Source organism: Sander lucioperca, chromosome 6 (genome assembly GCF_008315115.2).
Source record: "Sander lucioperca isolate FBNREF2018 chromosome 6, SLUC_FBN_1.2, whole genome shotgun sequence".
Lineage (NCBI taxonomy): Eukaryota > Metazoa > Chordata > Actinopteri > Perciformes > Percidae > Sander > Sander lucioperca.
Window position 1 is genome coordinate 3,842,830 of NC_050178.1, and position 19,997 is coordinate 3,862,826.

A 19,997-nucleotide genomic window follows, 5' to 3' on the forward strand; every position below is an offset into this window, starting at 1 on the left:
GTCATGTTTTGGTAGTTTTCTTAATTTGTTTGTGTTTTGTCTATTTGCTGCTTATGTTTTCTAAAGTTACAGTGCATTGAACTCTCAGGACCACTGTATATTTTACTCTTTAGAAGGCAATTTATGAAGAAAATACATATTTAGAAAGGAGACAGAGCACACAAAGGAGGGAAGGTAATGACAAAAAGCAAGTCACAATTATTTGCATGCAAAACAGTCGCACTCGCACACCTTGACATTCAAGAGTCGTTGAAGCAGGTGCCCAGCAGGGGGAGTAGTGTCACGTTGGTAAATTGGCAATGGCTCTTCATGCTCCTCAAAGCAGAATGGCTTGCTCCCATTAACAGTCTATGCTTGCTCCACGTTGCACACTAGCAGGAAGGGACGCACAGTTTCAAGAATTGTATGATAAAATTACAGAGAAATTACAACAAAAAAAAGCTGGTGCTACTTTTGTGTGTATTTTACTTGCCTGTTTGTTGCTCTAATCAAGTTGCTGAGAGGACAGTTTTCTGCTTACCTAAAATATCCTGTCATGAGCTAGGAGACCGTCGTCAGGGAAAAATCACAGCAGAGCACTTCGTACGGTCTCTTAATACATCCACGACTTTGTAGGAAGAGCCTAATTAGCCTCTCCCCAGAACGCGTAGCTCCTATGGCGCCATTTTGATGCTACCAAGCCATCACCTCCCGTTAGCATTCCATTGACTGCCATTCATTTTGGCGCCACTTTGACAGTGAATAACTTTACATCTGAAGTGTTTAAAGACTCTATTTGTCCATTGTTTATTTCTAAAGAAACACGACAATATATAAAGGGCTCCATTACCTTGTATCTCACGTTATGGCTCTGTAGCAGGCGTTTTTAAAAAAAAAATAGGCTAACTATTGTGTCATAACCACGCGACTTACTGTCGCATAGTAGAGGAATTACCGTACAGTACAGGAGAAGCTCGCAGGCAGTTTCGACTTACAGTCGCTGTTTAATTACTAATGTTAACTAGCATTTTAGTTAGCAATAATTAGCCTGTGCCTATGTTATCTCCTTACATATACCTACGCTCTCCGTCCCTGCAAGATTCGGAATGATTGAGATTTCTCTTGGCACAGCTACCAGAAGACTTACAACTTTCAGACAGGTTGCTCACGTCACATTTACGTCGTCTCTCTCAGTTGGAGGCTGCGCAGTAACGCTCAGCGCTCACCGGAAAAGTGCTTCTAATATCCTTCACTGGTCTCTGTCCAGAACAACGGGATCTGTTGGTCCATTTTATATATGTCTATGGCTCTATGCAAGGGGGTAAGCGTCAATACATCCATGGTAAGCGTCTGTCAACAACCCGTAGATCCTATGGCGCCATTTTGATGCTAACAAGCACTCACCCGCCGTTAGCCTCCCATTGACTGCCATTCATTTTGGCGCCACTTTGACAGCGAATAACTTTACATCTGAAGCGTTTAAAGACTTGACACTCAAACTGTTTTTCACTCCTGGTCTGACTCAGAGTTGTCATTATCAGGTAAGTACTGTTCATCTGTTACGCTATCGTCATCCGATTCATCTTCCTCATCCCTGCCACTCATAGATTCAATAATATCTGCCAATTGCTGTGGGAGAACACATCCCTCGTACCACAGAGGCTCAATCTTTAGTCAACCAGTGTCCAACCATTTCCATTGCAATTTTTTTTTTTTTAATTTATGTTAATGCATAGATATGACATGACGTCATAACTAATGGGATAACTGTCCACCATCTTACTAGGGTACTGTTTACAATTGTCACCAAGCAGCAATGGTTGCCAGCTGTGCAGCACCCATAGACAGTATATAAGAGTGGACCAACAGATTCCGTGTCTCTGGACAGAGACCATAGACTGTATATAAGAATAATATATATGGGATATATATGTATATAAGACGGAGACCAGTGAAGGATATTAGAAGCACTTTTCCGGTGAGCGCCGAGCGTTACTGCGCAGACTCCAACTGAGAGAGACGACGTAAATGTGACGTGAGCAACCTCTCTGAAAGGTGGAAGTCTTCTGGTAGCTGTGCCAAGAGAAATCTCAATCATTCCCAATCTTGCAGAGACGGAGAGCGTAGGTATATGTAAGGAGATAACATAGGCACAGGCTAATTATTGCTAACTAAAATGCTAGTTAACATTAGTAATTAAACTTAAACAGCTAATGTAAGTCGAAACTGCCTGCGAGCTTCTCCTGTACTATACGGTAATTCCTGTACTATGCGACAGTAAGTCGCGTGATTATGACACAATCGTTAGCCTATTTTTACAAAAACGTCTGCTACGGAGCCATAACGTGAGGTACAAGGTAATGGAGCCTTTTATACATTGTCGTGTTTCTTTAGAAATAAACAATGGACAAATAAAGTATTTAAACGCTTCAGATGTAAAGTTATTCGCTGTCAAAGTGGCGTGAATGAATGGCAGTCAATGGGATGCTAACGGGGGGTGAGTGCTTATTAGCATCAAAATGGCACCATAGGATCTGAGGTGACGCTTACCCCCTTGGCAGCACCTAACTGCTTTACCAGAAGGCCGGAGAGACCCAGGAGGCTGGCATCACTTTCCACATGTCAGTATGAGTAGATAGAGTATTTTTCTCTTCTTTTTTTTAACTATAGCCAAATACAGAAAAGTTGTAGCTAGTTACGTTACCTAGTAACTGTTAACGGACCGGCTGAGGTGTCAGTTATTGGTGATTGCTAGCAAAGCTTTGAACAGCTTAACAGCATTTATGAACAGCAAACATCATTTTAGTTGATGTATTGTTCTATATCTATGTGTTAATGCCTCAAAACAGACGACAGGTCTTTTATTTTGAAGGGCAGGAACAGTCCCGTTCAGCAGCGGTCAGCTGACACACTGTGACACAAACTGATGCTGCTTACCTGACTGGACAGTATTGTGCAATAACTAACGTTAGCTGAAGAAATCACAAACTGGTGCTGCTTATCTGACTGGACAGGGTGAGTATTGTGCTAATAACTAACGTTAGCTAAAAAAACCCACACAAGCTGATGCTGCTTACCTGACTGGACAGGGTGAGTATTGTGGTAATAACTAACGTTAGCTAAACAAAATTAAATTAAATAAATCTACGTTGTACGCAGTCGTGTAATATCTGTTTCCTACCACAGCGTTAAGTGACACAGCGGTTAAGACGCAGTCATAGCCTATTCTACAACTAAAAACAGAACTAGCTAACGTTAACGTTACAAGCCAAGCTAACGTTAGCTATTTTAGCATAAAATTGGTCCACCCAGCTTCGACAAGCAGTTAACGACAGCTAACGTTGATGTAAGGCAGCTGGCCTGGTCTTTGAGACAGCAGATGGACTGGAGATACCGTTAGTTAACGGTCACAGTCTGCCAGAGAAAATACACAATGAGTAGATATAAGATAAGCCTTTATTTAAATTCAGATGTCGCAGCAGCAACACAAAGACAAAAATAGATAAACAGAGAAGTAAAAATAAAATAAAAAATAAGAATAAATAAAGTAAGAGGTAACCGTAGAAGAAAAACACAATATATGAACTATATAAGAGCAATGGTATTAAAGTTACAAGGTAAGTGATAAGTTAAAGTGACAAGTTATATTGCCCTTTGTGCGGTTAATAAGAAAAAGGATTTTGAATCTTTTAATCTATATATTTCTCATTTGATCCTGGCATGTTGGTTATTATGTTCTATTGTTATGTCTTGTTTTTGTAATGGCGTTATCTGTGTGTCCTCAGAGGAGTAAATAAAACACACCATGCTGCCTGACAAAGATGGTCCAGTTGTTGGAGGCGGGAAGAGCTTTCCTGAGGGAGAGGATCTCTCTGTGAGTCTGTTCAGAGAGTACCTCCGTCTCAAAACTGTCCACCCAGACCCTGACTACGGTGAGATAGCTCCATCACAAGACACTGTTTATTTAACCCAGTTTGTTGGAGATCAGAGTCAAAACAGCTGTTGTAATAAAATGCCCAAAAAGTGCTCCACTCCATTTAACCGTATTTTTATGTCATTTTACTTAAAAAAAAATGTTTGTAGATGCGTTTAAAAGTAAACCTTCTAAGTCCAGTGTGAGTTGTATTTGCCTGTATCACTTGTATCATCTTATGTTCTATGACTTATCAAAGTCCAATTCTTATCTGGGTCAGTTAGACATTAAATACTTCCAGTTATGTATAAGACACGTAGTCTTGAAAAGAAAGCTGAGCTGCTGAGCAAGGCTCTCACTTCGCTGGTCAACCAAAACAAACTGTGGCCCTGACCAACAGCATGGGATTGCACATAGTGGCAGCTGAGATTGTTTTGGCTGCAGAAAGTTTGGCCTCACTCTTCATGATAGCCCTTAGCCATTTGTGTTGGCTCAAGTTCATTTTCAGGACCTTGCATGGTGGAGGGAGTATATCTTCCAGCTGGCCAGGGAGCATCTGGGATCCCCGAGTAGTGAGAGCTATTTAGGTAAAGGACATTTAGGCTATGTTTCTCACCTGTTTGTTTCCTCACACTGACCTGAAAGTGGCTGAAAATCAGGGCTCAACATTAAAAAAAATCCCCCTGGCCCCAGGGGCCAGTAGATCAGAGTTTTGCTGGCCCCTTCTACATTTTTACTGGCCCTGAAAGAAATATCATAGGTGTGATTGGCAAAGGACAAAAAAGCAGGAAAATATACATCACACCTACCATGAAGCTTCAGAAAATGGTTATAACCCAGCTAGCCACTGTCACTGTGTGTTGTGCCATTAGCAGTAAAGCTAGACCAGGGGTCATCACCTACATTTTTCCAAGGGCCAGAATTCTTTTAAGCAGACACTCCGGGGGCAGGACTTTCAAATAAAGAAAATAAAATGTATTTATACCTAATATTCTTGTTTGATATTTTACTTTCATACTAAATTAATGCTATATTTTTTACACGTATTAGTGTAAGCAAACTCCTAAAAAACATGGAAAATCCATAATGATAACTAGATAGGCTACTTAACTAGAAAATGATCTCAGATTAGGGGGCAGTTCACTGAGGAGTGATGGTTAAAGTCTGTGATTACTGAAACGTTGTTGTAGTATGCAGTATCCTGATTGGTGGAAAATGCTTGCAGAAAGAAAGGCCGGTTGTCAGGTAAAAATGTCACTGTCAAAGAGCCTGAAGCGAGAAGTTGTGGAAAACAGCAGCTTTAATGATGAATGGACTGAAAAGCAGGCTAGCATTTGTCCTGTATGCCTCATTTGAAATAAGACAATGCTGTTGCAAAAGAATACAACCAGCAACATCATCAAGAGTGAAGAATGCGGACATGTTGATGGCGTCATTCACGTGCATATTAAGTAGCCACATGCATCTGTTTTGGTCTTATAATACATCCATAGGTTTACCGCTCCAGCGGAGAGGATGGTTCGTTAAGACAGCAGCTACGTTTACAAGAGTTTGTCCAAAGTTCAAGATTCGTTGCAAACTAAGATAAACAGTTATACAACAAACTGGCATCTTTCATTTTGGCTTGTTTGTAAAAAGTCGCTATTTGCAGAGTAGAGCTGTGTTTGCACAGCGCAGTGGACAAGAGTGGACAGCGTAGACAGAGCAGACTGAAATATCGGTTTCTACATGTTTATGCCTGTAGAACAGGTAGGTGGGTTTTGATAAGTGTTGTGTGTGTGCATGTGTGCGCAGCGCGGGCACCGCTGTACAGAATCCCATCTATCTTCCAAAATGCAATGTTTGTATCCAAATGATTTGTGTTTGAAGCTGCATGGCATTTTGCTGGTTTGGCTGGTCGGCTTTTGTTGGAAATTGCCGGCAAACAAAATAACTGCGGTCAAGCCAGCCGACACTCGGATCTCCGTGGTCAACTCAGCCGACACTAAACTTGTAATGCGCTCTTATTCCGGCACGCGTGGTAAATGCATTCAAACGGCCGAGATCGAGTAGCGAAGTTGGCGAGATGATACACATTGGACTACTTTCGGTTTTCAAAATAAGATGTTAATACAAAGTACATATAAAAACTAGTAATGGATTATATTCACCAGAAGTAAAATACATGTAACCTGTGTCTGTCCATTATACAAAACAAATGAGTGAATTGTGAAAGGAATGTATAGTTTGAGTTTACAAGAATACAACAATAATTCCAGACTGAATTATTTCAGGGGACACCTCTGACTACACCCATATTTAAAATCAGGCAATTAAACGGTATCAATTTGGGGATTTTTGGAAGCAAAGTCCCATACTTCTGCTGTAAAATTACTCAAAATATGAAACTGGAGGTGCTATAAAAAGACTTTGGTCCATAGTTCCAGGCAATGACTGACATATTTGTGTATAGGGCATCACTTCATACTGTCATACTGAAAATCAAACAATTTTACTGTATAATTTTGGAGATTTCTGGAAGCAAAGTCCCATACTTCTGCTGTAAAATGACTCAAAATATGAATTTGGAGGTGCTATAAAAGGACTTTGGTCCATAGTTCCAGGGAATGACTGACATATTTGAGTACAAGGCATCACTTAATACTGTCATACTGAAAATCAAACAATTTTACTGTATAATTTTGAAGATTTTTGGAAGCAAAGTCCCATACTTCTGCTGTAAAATTACTCAAAATATGAATTTGGAGGTGCTATAAAAAGACTTTGGTCCATAGTTCCAGGCAATGGCTGACATATTTGAGTACAGGGAATCACTTAATATTGTCGTACTGAAAATCAAACAATTTTACTGTATAATTTTGGAGATTTCTGGAAGCAAAGTCCCATACTTCTGCTGTAAAGTGACTAAAAATATGAATTTGGAGGTGCTATAAAAAGACTTTGGTCCATAGTTCCAGGGAATGGCTGACATATTTGAGTACAGGGAATCACTTAATATTGTCGTACTGAAAATCAAACAAATTTACTGTATAATTTTGGAGATTTCTGGAAGCAAAGTCCCATACTTCTGCTGTAAAGTGACTCAAAATATGAAACTGGAGGTGCTATAAAAAGACTTTGGTCCATAGTTCCAGGCAATGGCTGACATATTTGAGTACAGGGAATCACTTAATATTGTCGTACTGAAAATCAAACAATTTTACTGTATAATTTTGGAGATTTCTGGAAGCAAAGTCCCATACTTCTGCTGTAAAGTGACTAAAAATATGAATTTGGAGGTGCTATAAAAAGACTTTGGTCCATAGTTCCAGGGAATGGCTGACATATTTGAGTACAGGGAATCACTTAATATTGTCGTACTGAAAATCAAACAAATTTACTGTATAATTTTGGAGATTTCTGGAAGCAAAGTCCCATACTTCTGCTGTAAAGTGACTCAAAATATGAAACTGGAGGTGCTATAAAAAGACTTTGGTCCATAGTTCCAGGCAATGGCTGACATATTTGAGTACAGGGCATCACTTAATATTGTCGTACTGAAAATCAAACAATTTTACTGTATAATTTTGGAGATTTCTGGAAGCAAAGTCCCATACTTCTGCTGTAAAATGACTCAAAAATATGAATTTGGAGGTGCTATAAAAAGACTTTGGTCCATAGTTCCAGGCAATGACTGACATATTTGAGTACAGGGCATCACTTAATACTGTCATACTGTAAATCAAACAATTTTACTGTATAATTTTGAAGCTTTTTGGAAGCAAAGTCCCATACTTCTGCTGTAAAATTACTCAAAATATGAATTTGGAGGTGCTATAAAAGGACTTTGGTCCATAGTTCCAGGGAATGACTGACATATTTGAGTACAGGGCATCACTTAATACTGTCATACTGTAAATCAAACAATTTTACTGTATAATTTTGAAGATTTTTGGAAGCAAAGTCCCATACTTCTGCTGTAAAATGACTCAAAATATGAATTTGGAGATGCTATAAAAAGACTTTGGTCCATAGTTCCAGGCAATGGCTGACATATTTGTGTACAGGGCATCACTTAATACTGTCATACTGAAAATCAAACAATTTTACTGTATAATTTTGAAGATTTCTGGATGCAAAGTCCCATACTTCTGCTGTAAAATGACTCAAAATATGAATTTGGAGGTGCTATAAAAGGACTTTGGTCCATAGTTCCAGGCAATGACTGACATATTTGAGTACAGGGCATCACTTAATATTGTCATAGTGAAAATCAAACAATTTTACAGCAGAAGTATGGGACTTTGCTTCCAGAAATCTCCAAAATTATACAGTAAAAATGTTTGATTTACAGTATGACAGTATTAAGTGATGCCCTGTACTCAAATATGTCAGTCATTCCCTGGAACTATGGACCAAAGTCTTTTTATAGCACCTCCAGTTTCATATTTTGAGTCATTTTACAGCAGAAGTATGGGACTTTGCTTCCAGAAATCTTCAAAATTATACAGTAAAATTGTTTGATTTTCAGTATGACAGTATTAAGTGATGCCCTGTACACAAATATGTCAGCCATTGCCTGGAACTATGGACCAAAGTCTTTTTATAGCACCTCCAAATTCATATTTTTAGTCATTTTACAGCAGAAGTATGGGACTTTGCTTCCAGAAATCTCCAAAATTATACAGTAAAATTGTTTGATTTTCAGTACGACAATATTAAGTGATTCCCTTTACTCAAATATGTCAGGCATTGCCTGGAACTATGGACCAAAGTCTTTTTATAGCACCTCCAGTTTCATATTTTGAGTCATTTTACAGCAGAAGTATGGGACTTTGCTTCCAGAAATCTTCAAAATTATACAGTAAAATTGTTTGATTTTCAGTATGACAGTATTAAGTGATGCCCTGTACACAAATATGTCAGCCATTGCCTGGAACTATGGACCAAAGTCATTTTATAGCACCTCCAAATTCATATTTTTAGTCATTTTACAGCAGAAGTATGGGACTTTGCTTCCAGAAATCTCCAAAATTATACAGTAAAATTGTTTGATTTTCAGTACGACAATATTAAGTGATTCCCTTTACTCAAATATGTCAGGCATTGCCTGGAACTATGGACCAAAGTCTTTTTATAGCACCTCCAAATTCTTATTTTGAGTAATTTTACAGCAGAAGTATGGGACTTTGCTTCCAGAAATCTCCAAAATTATACAGTAAAAATGTTTGATTTACAGTATGACAGTATTAAGTGATGCCCTGTACTCAAATATGTCAGTCATTCCCTGGAACTATGGACCAAAGTCTTTTTATAGCACCTCCAGTTTCATATTTTGAGTCATTTTACAGCAGAAGTATGGGACTTTGCTTCCAGAAATCTTCAAAATTATACAGTAAAATTGTTTGATTTTCAGTATGACAGTATTAAGTGATGCCCTGTACACAAATATGTCAGCCATTGCCTGGAACTATGGACCAAAGTCTTTTTATAGCACCTCCAAATTCATATTTTTAGTCATTTTACAGCAGAAGTATGGGACTTTGCTTCCAGAAATCTCCAAAATTATACAGTAAAATTGTTTGATTTTCAGTACGACAATATTAAGTGATTCCCTGTACTCAAATATGTCAGCCATTGCCTGGAACTATGGACCAAAGTCTTTTTATAGCACCTCCAAATTCATATTTTGAGTAATTTTACAGCAGAAGTATGGGACTTTGCTTCCAAAAATCTTCAAAATTATACAGTAAAATTGTTTGATTTTCAGTATGACAGTATTAAGTGATGCCCTGTACTCATATATGTCAGTCATTGCCTGGAACTATGGACCAAAGTCCTTTTATATCACCTCCAAATTCATATTTTGAGTCATTTTACAGCAGAAGTATGGGACTTTGCTTCCAGAAATCTCCAAAATTATACAGTAAAATTGTTTGATTTTCAGTATGACAGTATTAAGTGATGCCCTGTACTCAAATATGTCAGTCATTGCCTGGAACTATGGACCAAAGTCTTTTTATAGCACCTCCAGTTTCATATTTTGAGTCATTTTACAGCAGAAGTATGGGACTTTGCTTCCAAAAATCCCCAAATTGATACCGTTTAATTGCCTGATTTTAAATATGGGTGTAGTCAGAGGTGTCCCCTGAAATAAATCAGTCTGGAATTATTGTTGTATTCTTGTAAACTCAAACTATACATTCCTTTCACAATTCACTCATTTGTTTTGTATAATGGACAGACACAGGTTACATGTATTTTACTTCTGGTGAATATAATCCATTACTAGTTTTTATATGTACTTTGTATTAACATCTTATTTTGAAAACCGGAAGTAGTCCAATGTGTATCATCTCGCCAACGTCGCTACTCGATCTCGGCCGTTTGAATGCATTTACCACGCGTGCCGGAATAAGAGCGCATTACAAGTTTAGCGTCGGCTGAGTTGACCACGGAGATCCGAGTGTCGGCTGGCTTGACCGCAGTACAAAATAGTACATGCCATAATCGCCTTTCTCCACCCAGGTGTACTGTGTTTTCCATGACACTAGGAATGCCCTCTTTCTCACATTAGCCTCATAGTTCTTTGACATTTTAACTAACGTTATAAATTACCTGAGGTGAATATGTGAAATGTTAGCTAACATTCACACGCTTCGCGCCACTCTGTATGACGTTTGCTGATGCAGCAGACAGAGCCACTGTCACTGGCCAGAGACTGGCCAATCAACTAGCCCGACATACTTTTTTACTGGCCCCGCTGTTTAAGTTTAATTACTAATGTTAATTAGCATTTTAGTTAGCAATAATTAGCCTGTGCCTATGTTATCTCCTTACATATACCTACACTCTCCGTCTCTGCAAGATTGGGAATGATTGAGATTTCTCTTGGCACAGCTACCAGAAGACTGCCAACTTTCAGACAGGTTGCTCACATCACATCTACGTCTTCGAGCTCAGTTGGAGGCTGCGCAGTAACGCTCAGCCATCACCGGAAAAGTGCTTGAAATATCCTTCACTGGTCTCCGTCCAGAGCAACGGGGTCTGTTGGTCCATTCTTATATACTGTCTATGGGGCCATCGGGCCGTTGCTTATGTCGAGCCCTGCTGAAAATAGATAGGTGATTTAGGGCTTGATTTTCATTCTTGGTTTTCTGTGACCTTACTGAAGTCCAACAGTATCGCCACAACTAGCAGCAGCAGAAATTCTTACTGTCTACTGTCCTGTGAAGGTTTTATACAATTATTAGTATTTAAACAGATTGTTCTACTCTGTTTATTCATTTATAGATGCTGCTCTTCGGTTCCTGGACAGAATAGCAGACGAGCTTGAGCTACCCATGAGAAAGATTGAGGTGTGTGTCAGTGATGATAATATAATTCATGTAGCAAACATTTGTGTACATGCTGTAAATACAGTACATGCATTAGTAGCCTAATACTAAAACAGCGGGCCTTATCTGCTCTTCCCTCTCCCTGTAGATTTGTCCAGGCAGAGTTGTGGCGATTATGACATGGGAAGGGACCAACCCGACCTTGAAATCCATCTTACTGAATTCCCACACAGATGTTGTACCCGTTTACCAGGTATGGCGTCTGTCTCTGTTTATGGCGTTACAATCCTGTTATTATTTGTAATAGACATGAAAAAAATAGATTTGCTATCAATCTCTTCTCCAGGAACATTGGAAATACGATGCTTTCAGTGCTTTCAAAGATGCAGAGGGCAACATTTATGCCCGGGGATCACAGGACATGAAATGTGTAACTATACAGTGGGTATAAACTGCCTTGATAACTTGTTCTATTAAACAGGATTTGTACTCTAGTGTTGTGATCTTCACTTTAAATGATGTTCTGTGAGAAACACCGGTTTTTAAAACCCACTCACTCAACCTGCATACTGTCAGTTCAGACATTTCTCATTTCTGTCATAACTCTGCCGTGTTTTCTTTTGTTCTTTGCAGGTACATCCAGGCAGTCAGAAGACTGAAGGCAGAGGGACGGAAAGTGATGCGCACTGTGCACTTAATGTTTGTTCCTGGTAAGATATTTGATTGCATTCCTCCTCTATCAGCTGATAATCAAACAGCAGCAGGGGGTGGAGATGATATATGAACTTTAATCTTTTTACAATTTGATTGAATTGTTAAATACAGTACAGGACCGTTTCCATTTAGATTCAGCCACTACAGACATGTTAAATATGTGTTTAATAGTCTATATTGCTTTTTAAGCTGTTGGTACATGTGATCTTTTTGTCCATTTACTGCACAAAGCCTTTGATTCATGTGTATAAGCAACATGTGCTGTTTTGCCTGCCCAATTGAAGTAGACAACCGGCACAAACCAGCACTGTGTGAGTTGGGTTTAAGAGTGCACCTATTGGTATGTGGAGTTTGGTGACTTTATGTAATTCCCAACCTGAGGAGAGGTCTAATCAGCCAGAATAATTGAAAACACCTGTGTAGGTATTCAGAGCCTTTAATTAAAATATAATCTATTCTCCAAAACTACTACTACTACAGGTTAAGCAGAAGTCAAGCTACTATATATCCTTTTATAGCATTTTGGCAAATGAAACTATGACATTAACAACTAAAATATATTTTCTTTCTTTTTAGATGAAGAAGTTGGAGGTCACAAGGGAATGGAAACATTTGTGAAGCATCCGGAGTTCCAAAAATTAAACATTGGCTTTGCGCTTGACGAAGGTAAATAAATAACTGTTTGCAACATCTTTTCAAAATGTGATGAATAAGGGTCTGGACTCTGCAGGTCACTTAGTTACTTAATAAGCTGAAACCAGGTGGAGTTATTGAGTTTCTACTATGACCATGGAAAATTCAGTTTTCTGTTTAGTTGGCAGTTGTCTGTTTAAAATTGTACATCTTGACACCTCAAACATTCCTGCCAATATTGAATGATCACTTTAGGTCATTGTGCAAGGTATAGTTTATTAAACTGCAGGTTATTAGTAGCAACACATTTACTTCATGCTATATTACCAGTCACTGGTGAAATTAAGTGACTACATTTAAACCTCCTTTTTTTTTTTTCCTTTGGTAGGACTATTTGGTTTATTGCCCTCCAAGGTAAAATGAAGGATTCAAAGAAGGAAACTTTACTTCACTTATTGTTGTGGCATCCTTAACGTTCATCAATCATATTCCCATATCAAGACATCTTGTCAGGCATTATCACTTTTGTTTCCTTCCCTTTTTAATGTTTTTATTGATTCCACAGGAAATGTTACAATAAACATAAAGGCCATTTATTCTTGCATTTTCAACCTGAAACCCAGGTCCCACATATCATTTTGCCAGTATAACAGGGGAATTATTTGTACTCCTACATATGTCTGTACACATAATGCAATAAGATGACACATGTACGCACATATGTGCATCTGTATACATACAGATACATATACAAAAGAAAGAAGAAATAAAATATAAATAAATAAAGGAGATAAAAAGGCATTATAACTTTCTTATGGGTTATTCATACAGACTAAACTAGGGCTGGATGATAAGATTTTAAATCTATAAAACCATAATTTGTCACATTTGCTTAATAAAATAAATGAAACATAATAATATAATTATTAATAATTAAAGTATTTGGGGGCATTTATTAAAGACAGTGGAGAGAGCATAGCAAATGAGGTAGAGAGAGATGCAACACAGGTCCCCAGCTGGACTTGAACTGCTTTTATTTCCTTGTGAGAGTTTACTTGTGATGTTAATCCTAATGAATTACAGTATGACCAGATAAAGGAGGAGGTAATTGGATGGTTAGAATTTTGGTTGGATGTCTTTGAGACAATTTATTAAAAAATTGCAATAGGAATACATTTAGGTCTGTGAGAAATCTATAATGTCAGTAATTTGATAAATGTATTTATTGTCCATCCCTAGGCGAATGTTTGACGTGTCCAAAATGAAGCTGTCCACATATTGGTATTGATTCCGAGCCAGTATTTAATTTGTTCTGATGTGCACAAAGTCAGATGTTGGATGTGCTATGGTCGTTGGGGTCAAAGTCTGACAACCAAATATTTAGATGTTATTATGTTACAGACTGTGCCAAATGACCCTTATTGATTTTGAAGCCAACGGCAAATGTGTGCTGAAATTCAGTCCCTGCTTGTGGAGATTTGTAAATCCTCCTGTGGTTTAGTTGCTAATCTGTACATCATCAACTTCTGTCCTTTGCCCCAGAGTTTTCCTTTTTGTAGTTATCTTTATGCACTAGACTAATGTTAAATGTTAAGTGTTTTATCTGTCTGCATGTGTTCTGTAGGTCTGGCCAACCCTGGCGATGCCTTCACTGTGTTTTATGGAGAGAGGAACCCCTGGTGTGAGTATAAAACACATACAGTAAAAAAACTTCCACCATCTTATCAGATTTAAGGATTGAAAAGGTTGATAAAATCGAACATGAATCAAGCAGAATTACTTACTCTTTCCAGGGATTACAATCCACTGCCCAGGCAGTCCAGGCCATGGGTCGAGGTTTGTGGAGAACACAGCTGCTGAGAAGCTGGTAAGTGTCAATGTTATGCAACCAGTTAATAAAAACAGGTTTTAATCATAAAACCTGTTGTTACAAGGACTAAGTAGAACAGTATCAGTGACCATACTGCCTTATACTTCTCAGCGCTGTGTCATAAACTCCTTCCTGGACTTCAGACAGAAGGAGAAACACAGGTGAGATTGAACTGTTTTTCATCTCGACTTATCACATAATGTTTATGGCGAGACATACACTCACCTAAAGGATTATTAGGAACACCTGTTAAATTTCTCTTTAATGCAATTATCTAATCAACCAATCACATGGCAGCTGCTTCAATGCATTTAGGGGTGTGGTCCTGGTCAAGACAATCTCCTGAACTCCAAACTGAATGTCAGAATGGGAACGAAAGGTGATCTAAGCAACTTTGAGCGTGGCATGGTTGTTGGTGCCAGACGGGCTGGTCTGAGTATTTCACAATCTGCTCAGTTACTGGGATTTTCACCCACAACCATTTCTAGGGTTTACAAAGAATGGTCTGAAAAAGAAAAAAACATCCATGTGGCAGTCCTGTGGGCGAAAAATGCCTTGTTGATGCTAGAGGTCAGAGGAGATTGAGCCGACTGATTCAAGCTGATAGAAGATCAACTTTGACTCAAATAACCACTCGTTACAACCGAGGTATGCAGCAAAGCATTTGTGAAGCCACAACACGCACAGCCTTGAGGCGGATGGGCTACACCAGCAGAAGACCCCACCAGGTACCACTCATCTCCACTAAAAATAGGAAAATGAGGCTACAATTTGCACATGCTCACCAAAATTGAACAGTTGAAGACTGGAAAAATGTTGGCTGGTCTGATGAGTCTCGATTTATGTTGAGACATTCAGATGGTAGAGTCAGAATTTGGCGTAAACAGAATGAGAACATGGATCCGTCATGCCTTGTTTCCACTGTGCAGGCTGCTGCTGCTGGTGGTGGTGGTGTAATAGTGTGGGGATGCTATTCTATCAATATGGGCCAACATTTCTAAAGAATGCTTCCAGCACTTTGTTGAATCAATGCCACAAAGAATAAAGGCGGTTCTGAAGGTGAAAGGGGGTCAAACACGGTATTAGTATGGTGTTCCTAATAATCCTTTAGGTGAGTGTATTTTCTCTTCAATCATAAGCATATTTACTAACATTGGATCTGCATGGTACAGTTATTCTCCAAATGTGAGCTTTAAGGTTTGATTACCTACATGAAGTCCCAGTGTCAAAAGTCCTCTATGCTGCTTTTCATATAGTAGATACAAATGATATGCTGAAAGCATCTCTTAATGGCTGTAAACATATTGTCTTTTTAACTGTTCTATTTATGCAAGAGTTGCTCTGAATGGCTTTTGTGCCTGTTTATGGCTGGTTCCTCCCAAGAGTAATGCTACCGAGATGTTTTAATGAACAATGTGTACAGTAAAATGCCACATTCATAGCTGAAGAATGTAGGATGTCCTGATGTCCTGACCCCTGTACAGACACTTATCTGCCTCCTGTGCTAAAATCCATTTAACAGAATAATGACACAAAAAATGAAGTGACACTCATGAAATAGTGATTATGTTATGCAGGTTGTGTGTGTGCTAGTGTGTGTAAATAGTTATTGTTTTACTGTGGCTTATGTTGTAATTATGCTTATTCATGCTTTATTTTACAGGGCTGTAATTGCTTTATTCCCAGGAAATTATGAACTCCAGACAACTAACTTAACTCTAACTAAAATACCAGTTTTAGAACATTGCCTCTATGAATATGAGCGGGAATTCTTTGGTACAAAGAATAACAGATTTGATGTAGATTTCTTTGATTAAAGTCAAGTTCATTTTTTAGTGTTGGCCTTACAAAAAATGCAATACTGCTTTAGCTTTAATTGCACTAATGTGTGTGTGTGTGTGTGTGTGTGTGTGTGTGTGTGTGTGTGTGTGTGTGTGTGTGTGTGTGTGTGTGTGTGTGTGTGTGTGTGTGTGTGTGTGTGTGTGTGTGTTTTTTCAGGTTAAATACCAGTGAGTGTTTCACTCTTGGTGATGTCACCACAGTGAATATGACCATGGTCAAAGGAGGCGTGGCCTACAACGTCATCCCAGCTGAAATGGATGTCAGCTTTGACCTAAGAATACCACCTACAGTAAACCTACAGGTGTGTGTGTGTGAGACATTTGATCTCAGGCAGATGTGTCCATGTGAAATGACCTACAGCTCAATGTTAACTCTAAATTATTATAATCCTACCAGGAGTTTGAAAGACAGATCAAAGAGTGGTGTAAAGAAGCAGGAGAAGATGTCACTTACGAATTTGCTCAGGTCAGTGAGCGCCCACTCAATTATAAAATAGCTGTTGCCTTGTTCCTGTTGTCAAAGAGATTAAATTAGCCACGATCCATTGCAGAAACATATGAACCAGAACTTGACTTCTACAGAGGAGAATGATCCTTGGTGGAGCGCCTTCAGTGCAGCCTGCAAGGCAATGTGAGTACACCATACATCTGAATGTGATTTCAGCTTTTCTTTTGCACGTTAGAGTGCAAATGTTCGATCTTGTGCAAAAAACTTAAAATATAATTTTCTATTCACAATATCGACTATAAAAGTTAGTAAAAGCTACAATACATTGTAACAACTTAATTAAGGCTCCATCTACACCTACCAATGTAACTAATTCGACAGTCCTCATCAGTGTGTGTATATGCATTTTCTGTTGAGTCTTGCTGAGTAATTTTACATCTTTTTACAGTAGATAAGCAATCAAACACTCAGATTTCTTAAGAATAAAATCTTCTGTCTACTTTTCTGGCCATTATTCAGCACCATATTCAGGAACAGAAGGGGAGACATTTGGTTGGATACTGAATTGGCGACACTAATCTTGAAACTGTGGTGATTGTATAGATCTTCTGTGTTGCTGGTTAAAGATGTGTGTGAAGCATCCACGTTAATAATACTTTTTATTGAATTGCTTCAGAGTCTTCACTACATACATTATATGAGTCTGGACAGACATGGATGTAAACTGCAACTTGACTGGTGGGCTGAGGCATACAACTGTGAGGCGGTAATTCTTTTAGTTTAGAAAGAACTGCGCCGTCTGTCCTGTCAACAGTGACTTGTCTTAGCATCTGAAGAAATGCTGATTTTCTTTTTTCATTTAATATGTATTCTACTGTAAATGTATATAGGACATTTTGGTCATGCCTGTCTAACAAAGGCTGTAGCATTTTTAGGATATGTTTTTGAAATGATTATCCAGATAATTCTAGCAAAGGACTGTGCTGAATCTGTTCTTGTATCATGAAAACTTCAATATCAATACTACATCAATATATCCACTGTAGGAACATTACTCTGGAAAAGGAGATATTTCCAGCTGCCACGGATAGCCGTTTTATTCGAGCGGTGAGTATAAGAACTGGATATGACAGAAAGGAATCAATTTGACTTTTTATTCAGGATTTATCATGACATATCGCTCCTGCAGTTCTGTGCCCGGTAATAGGTTTCTTTGTTGAATATAGGTGGGTATCCCTGCTATCGGCTTTTCCCCAATGAACCGGACGCCAATTCTGCTGCACGATCACAACGAGTATCTGAACGAGCATGTTTTCCTGAAAGGCATCAGCGTGTTCGAGAGACTCATCTCAGCTCTCACCAGTGTTCCTGCCTTTCCTGATGAGGCCTAGACAGATTTTAATTTTAATCCTCTCTAAAATGTATGTCAATGATGATTTGAATATTTTACTTGAACATTTTGCAGAGATTACCAAAGAATGATAACATGTATATCATTAGGCCAAACTGAGCACCTGGCTTTTTTTTTTCTTTTATTTGATGAATCTCAGGATATAGGCGCAGTAAGCTTTGCATTACTCAGTATTGCAGCAGAATTTTAACATACTGCATGTCAACATTGTTGATTTAGTTTGCCTGTGTCTATGCAGTCTTAAAAATATATCACCTATTGTGTAAACAATGTTTTCTCCATAAGGAAAAATCATCTTACTAAAATGTGAAGATGACTTTGATCAACTCTTAGATCAAACGTCATTTAGTTGCCGCTTTTTAAATTTAGCTTGATTTTGAAACTCATTCCACAGATATTTTTATTTAATAAACTGGAATTGAATAACTTTATTTGTTCATTACTTCCATGTTTGTGTGTTGTCATGGAGAGTTCAGCCTACGCACCAAAATGACTTTCAGCATTATGTACCAGCTGTTAACAAAGAGCAAGTCGTAATGAAAGGCATACTATGTAACTTTCCCCTCTTTGGGCCCCCTACAGGTAGTGTTATTGGAACTACAGTCGTGCAAGCTGTAGTTCCAATGAGACAACCTGTAGGGGGACCGAAGAGGGAAAAGTTACATAGTATGCTTTTAAAGCTAGCTACTAAGTATTACACAAAGTGTTACAAGGAGCGAGGAATAGTGGACCCAAACGCAGAGATGAGGCAGGCAGGAGAAGGTTGTGCTCAAAGATTTAATTAACAAAAAACGGCAGTACAGCGACTGGAAAACAAGGGTAAAGATACAAAACGGGGACAAGCTGACGGCACAAGGACACAAACTGACTGGGCAAAGACACAAAAACAATCTGACACGAGACAAAGGAAACACAGGGGCTAAATAAACTAGGTAACGAGAAGACGCAAGACAGGTGACACCAGGGCTGGGGAACAGGTGGAGCACATCAGACAATCACACAGGCGGGAAAACAAGGGAAGTAAATTGGATGAGACAAGACAGAGAACCAGACTACCAAAATAAAACAGGAAACAGGAACAACCGACAAAAACATGAAATCAGCTACATACAGAAACTTGACACAACAACAGAGAACACAGGAATTAACCAAAAATACACAGAACACGGTAAGGACAGGGTAAACACAATAACCAAGGAGATAACTAAACAGAAGTATACAGAATAGATATACAAACATAGGAAACATACAGAAATGATAATACAGGCAACCGAAATGTCCAAACACAAAGTGTCCTAACGGAAGCAGAGAGGCTGAATACAACATTATAAAATACATTTTTAGCCATGCTAGCAACATGGCTCCATGGATGACAATGTTGGTTGCTCCACCACCAGAGTGAAATATTTAAACTATTGGATGGATCAGCTCCCCAGAGGATGAATCCTACTAACTGGTGATCCACTGACTTTTTCTCTACTGCCAGCAGGTTGACATTTTTGGCTTTTAGTGAAATTTCTCTACATCTACCGGATGGATTAACACAAACTTTGACACAGACATTTATCATGAATTCTAATCACTTTGGTGACATCTTTTAACTTTTCATCTAGCACCATCATCTGGGCCAAATTTTTATTTCTCTTTGGTTTATAATCAAATAACTGCAAAACTACCGACATCCCGATCACGCCAAGTTGTACTTTTAGTGCTATTTAGCAAATGTTGGCATGCTAACATGCTAAACTAAGATTTTGAACATGGAAAACATTATACCTGCTAAAAATCAGCATGCTAGCATTGCCATTTTGAGAATGTTAGCATGTTAATGTTAGCTTTTAGCTAAAAGCACTGCTGTGCCTGCAGTTTCAG

General features: G+C 38.6%; 1 protein-coding gene and 1 long non-coding RNA gene across 8 annotated transcripts; one reads left to right on the plus strand and one right to left on the minus strand.

Moving 5' to 3' along the window:
* Window positions 1-61: 61 nt before the first annotated feature.
* LOC116041656 lies at window positions 62-661 on the minus strand. The gene is made up of 2 exons (XR_004103000.1): window positions 521-661; window positions 62-371 (listed from the first exon to the last, which is right to left on the minus strand). It is a non-coding gene; the product is annotated as an uncharacterized LOC116041656 (long non-coding RNA).
* A 2,223-nt stretch (window positions 662-2,884) lies between these two features.
* On the plus strand, window positions 2,885-18,552 carry LOC116041589 (aminoacylase-1). 7 transcript variants are annotated; one of them, XR_004102987.2, is made up of 16 exons: window positions 2,885-2,994; window positions 3,765-3,911; window positions 11,165-11,229; window positions 11,357-11,461; window positions 11,555-11,649; window positions 11,842-11,918; window positions 12,499-12,588; window positions 14,180-14,236; window positions 14,349-14,422; window positions 14,537-14,586; window positions 16,424-16,568; window positions 16,664-16,732; window positions 16,818-16,897; window positions 17,391-17,472; window positions 17,761-17,821; window positions 17,941-18,021. XR_004102987.2 is itself a non-coding variant. In XM_031287554.2 (16 exons), the coding sequence occupies exons 3-16, from the start codon at window positions 3,785-3,787 to the stop codon at window positions 18,103-18,105; spliced, it is 1,260 nt and encodes a 419-aa protein (XP_031143414.1). In that variant the 5' UTR covers window positions 2,906-2,926; window positions 2,988-2,994; window positions 3,765-3,784; the 3' UTR covers window positions 18,106-18,552. The 7 variants fall into 7 exon arrangements, 5 of the variants coding, with proteins under 5 accessions (XP_031143414.1, XP_035858151.1, XP_035858150.1 ...); XM_031287554.2 differs by lacking the exon at window positions 17,391-17,472 and having other exon boundaries at window positions 2,906-2,926; window positions 2,988-2,994; window positions 17,941-18,552; XR_004102988.2 differs by lacking the exon at window positions 17,941-18,021 and having other exon boundaries at window positions 17,391-17,480; window positions 17,761-17,805.
* The last annotated feature ends 1,445 nt before the right edge of the window (window positions 18,553-19,997 follow it).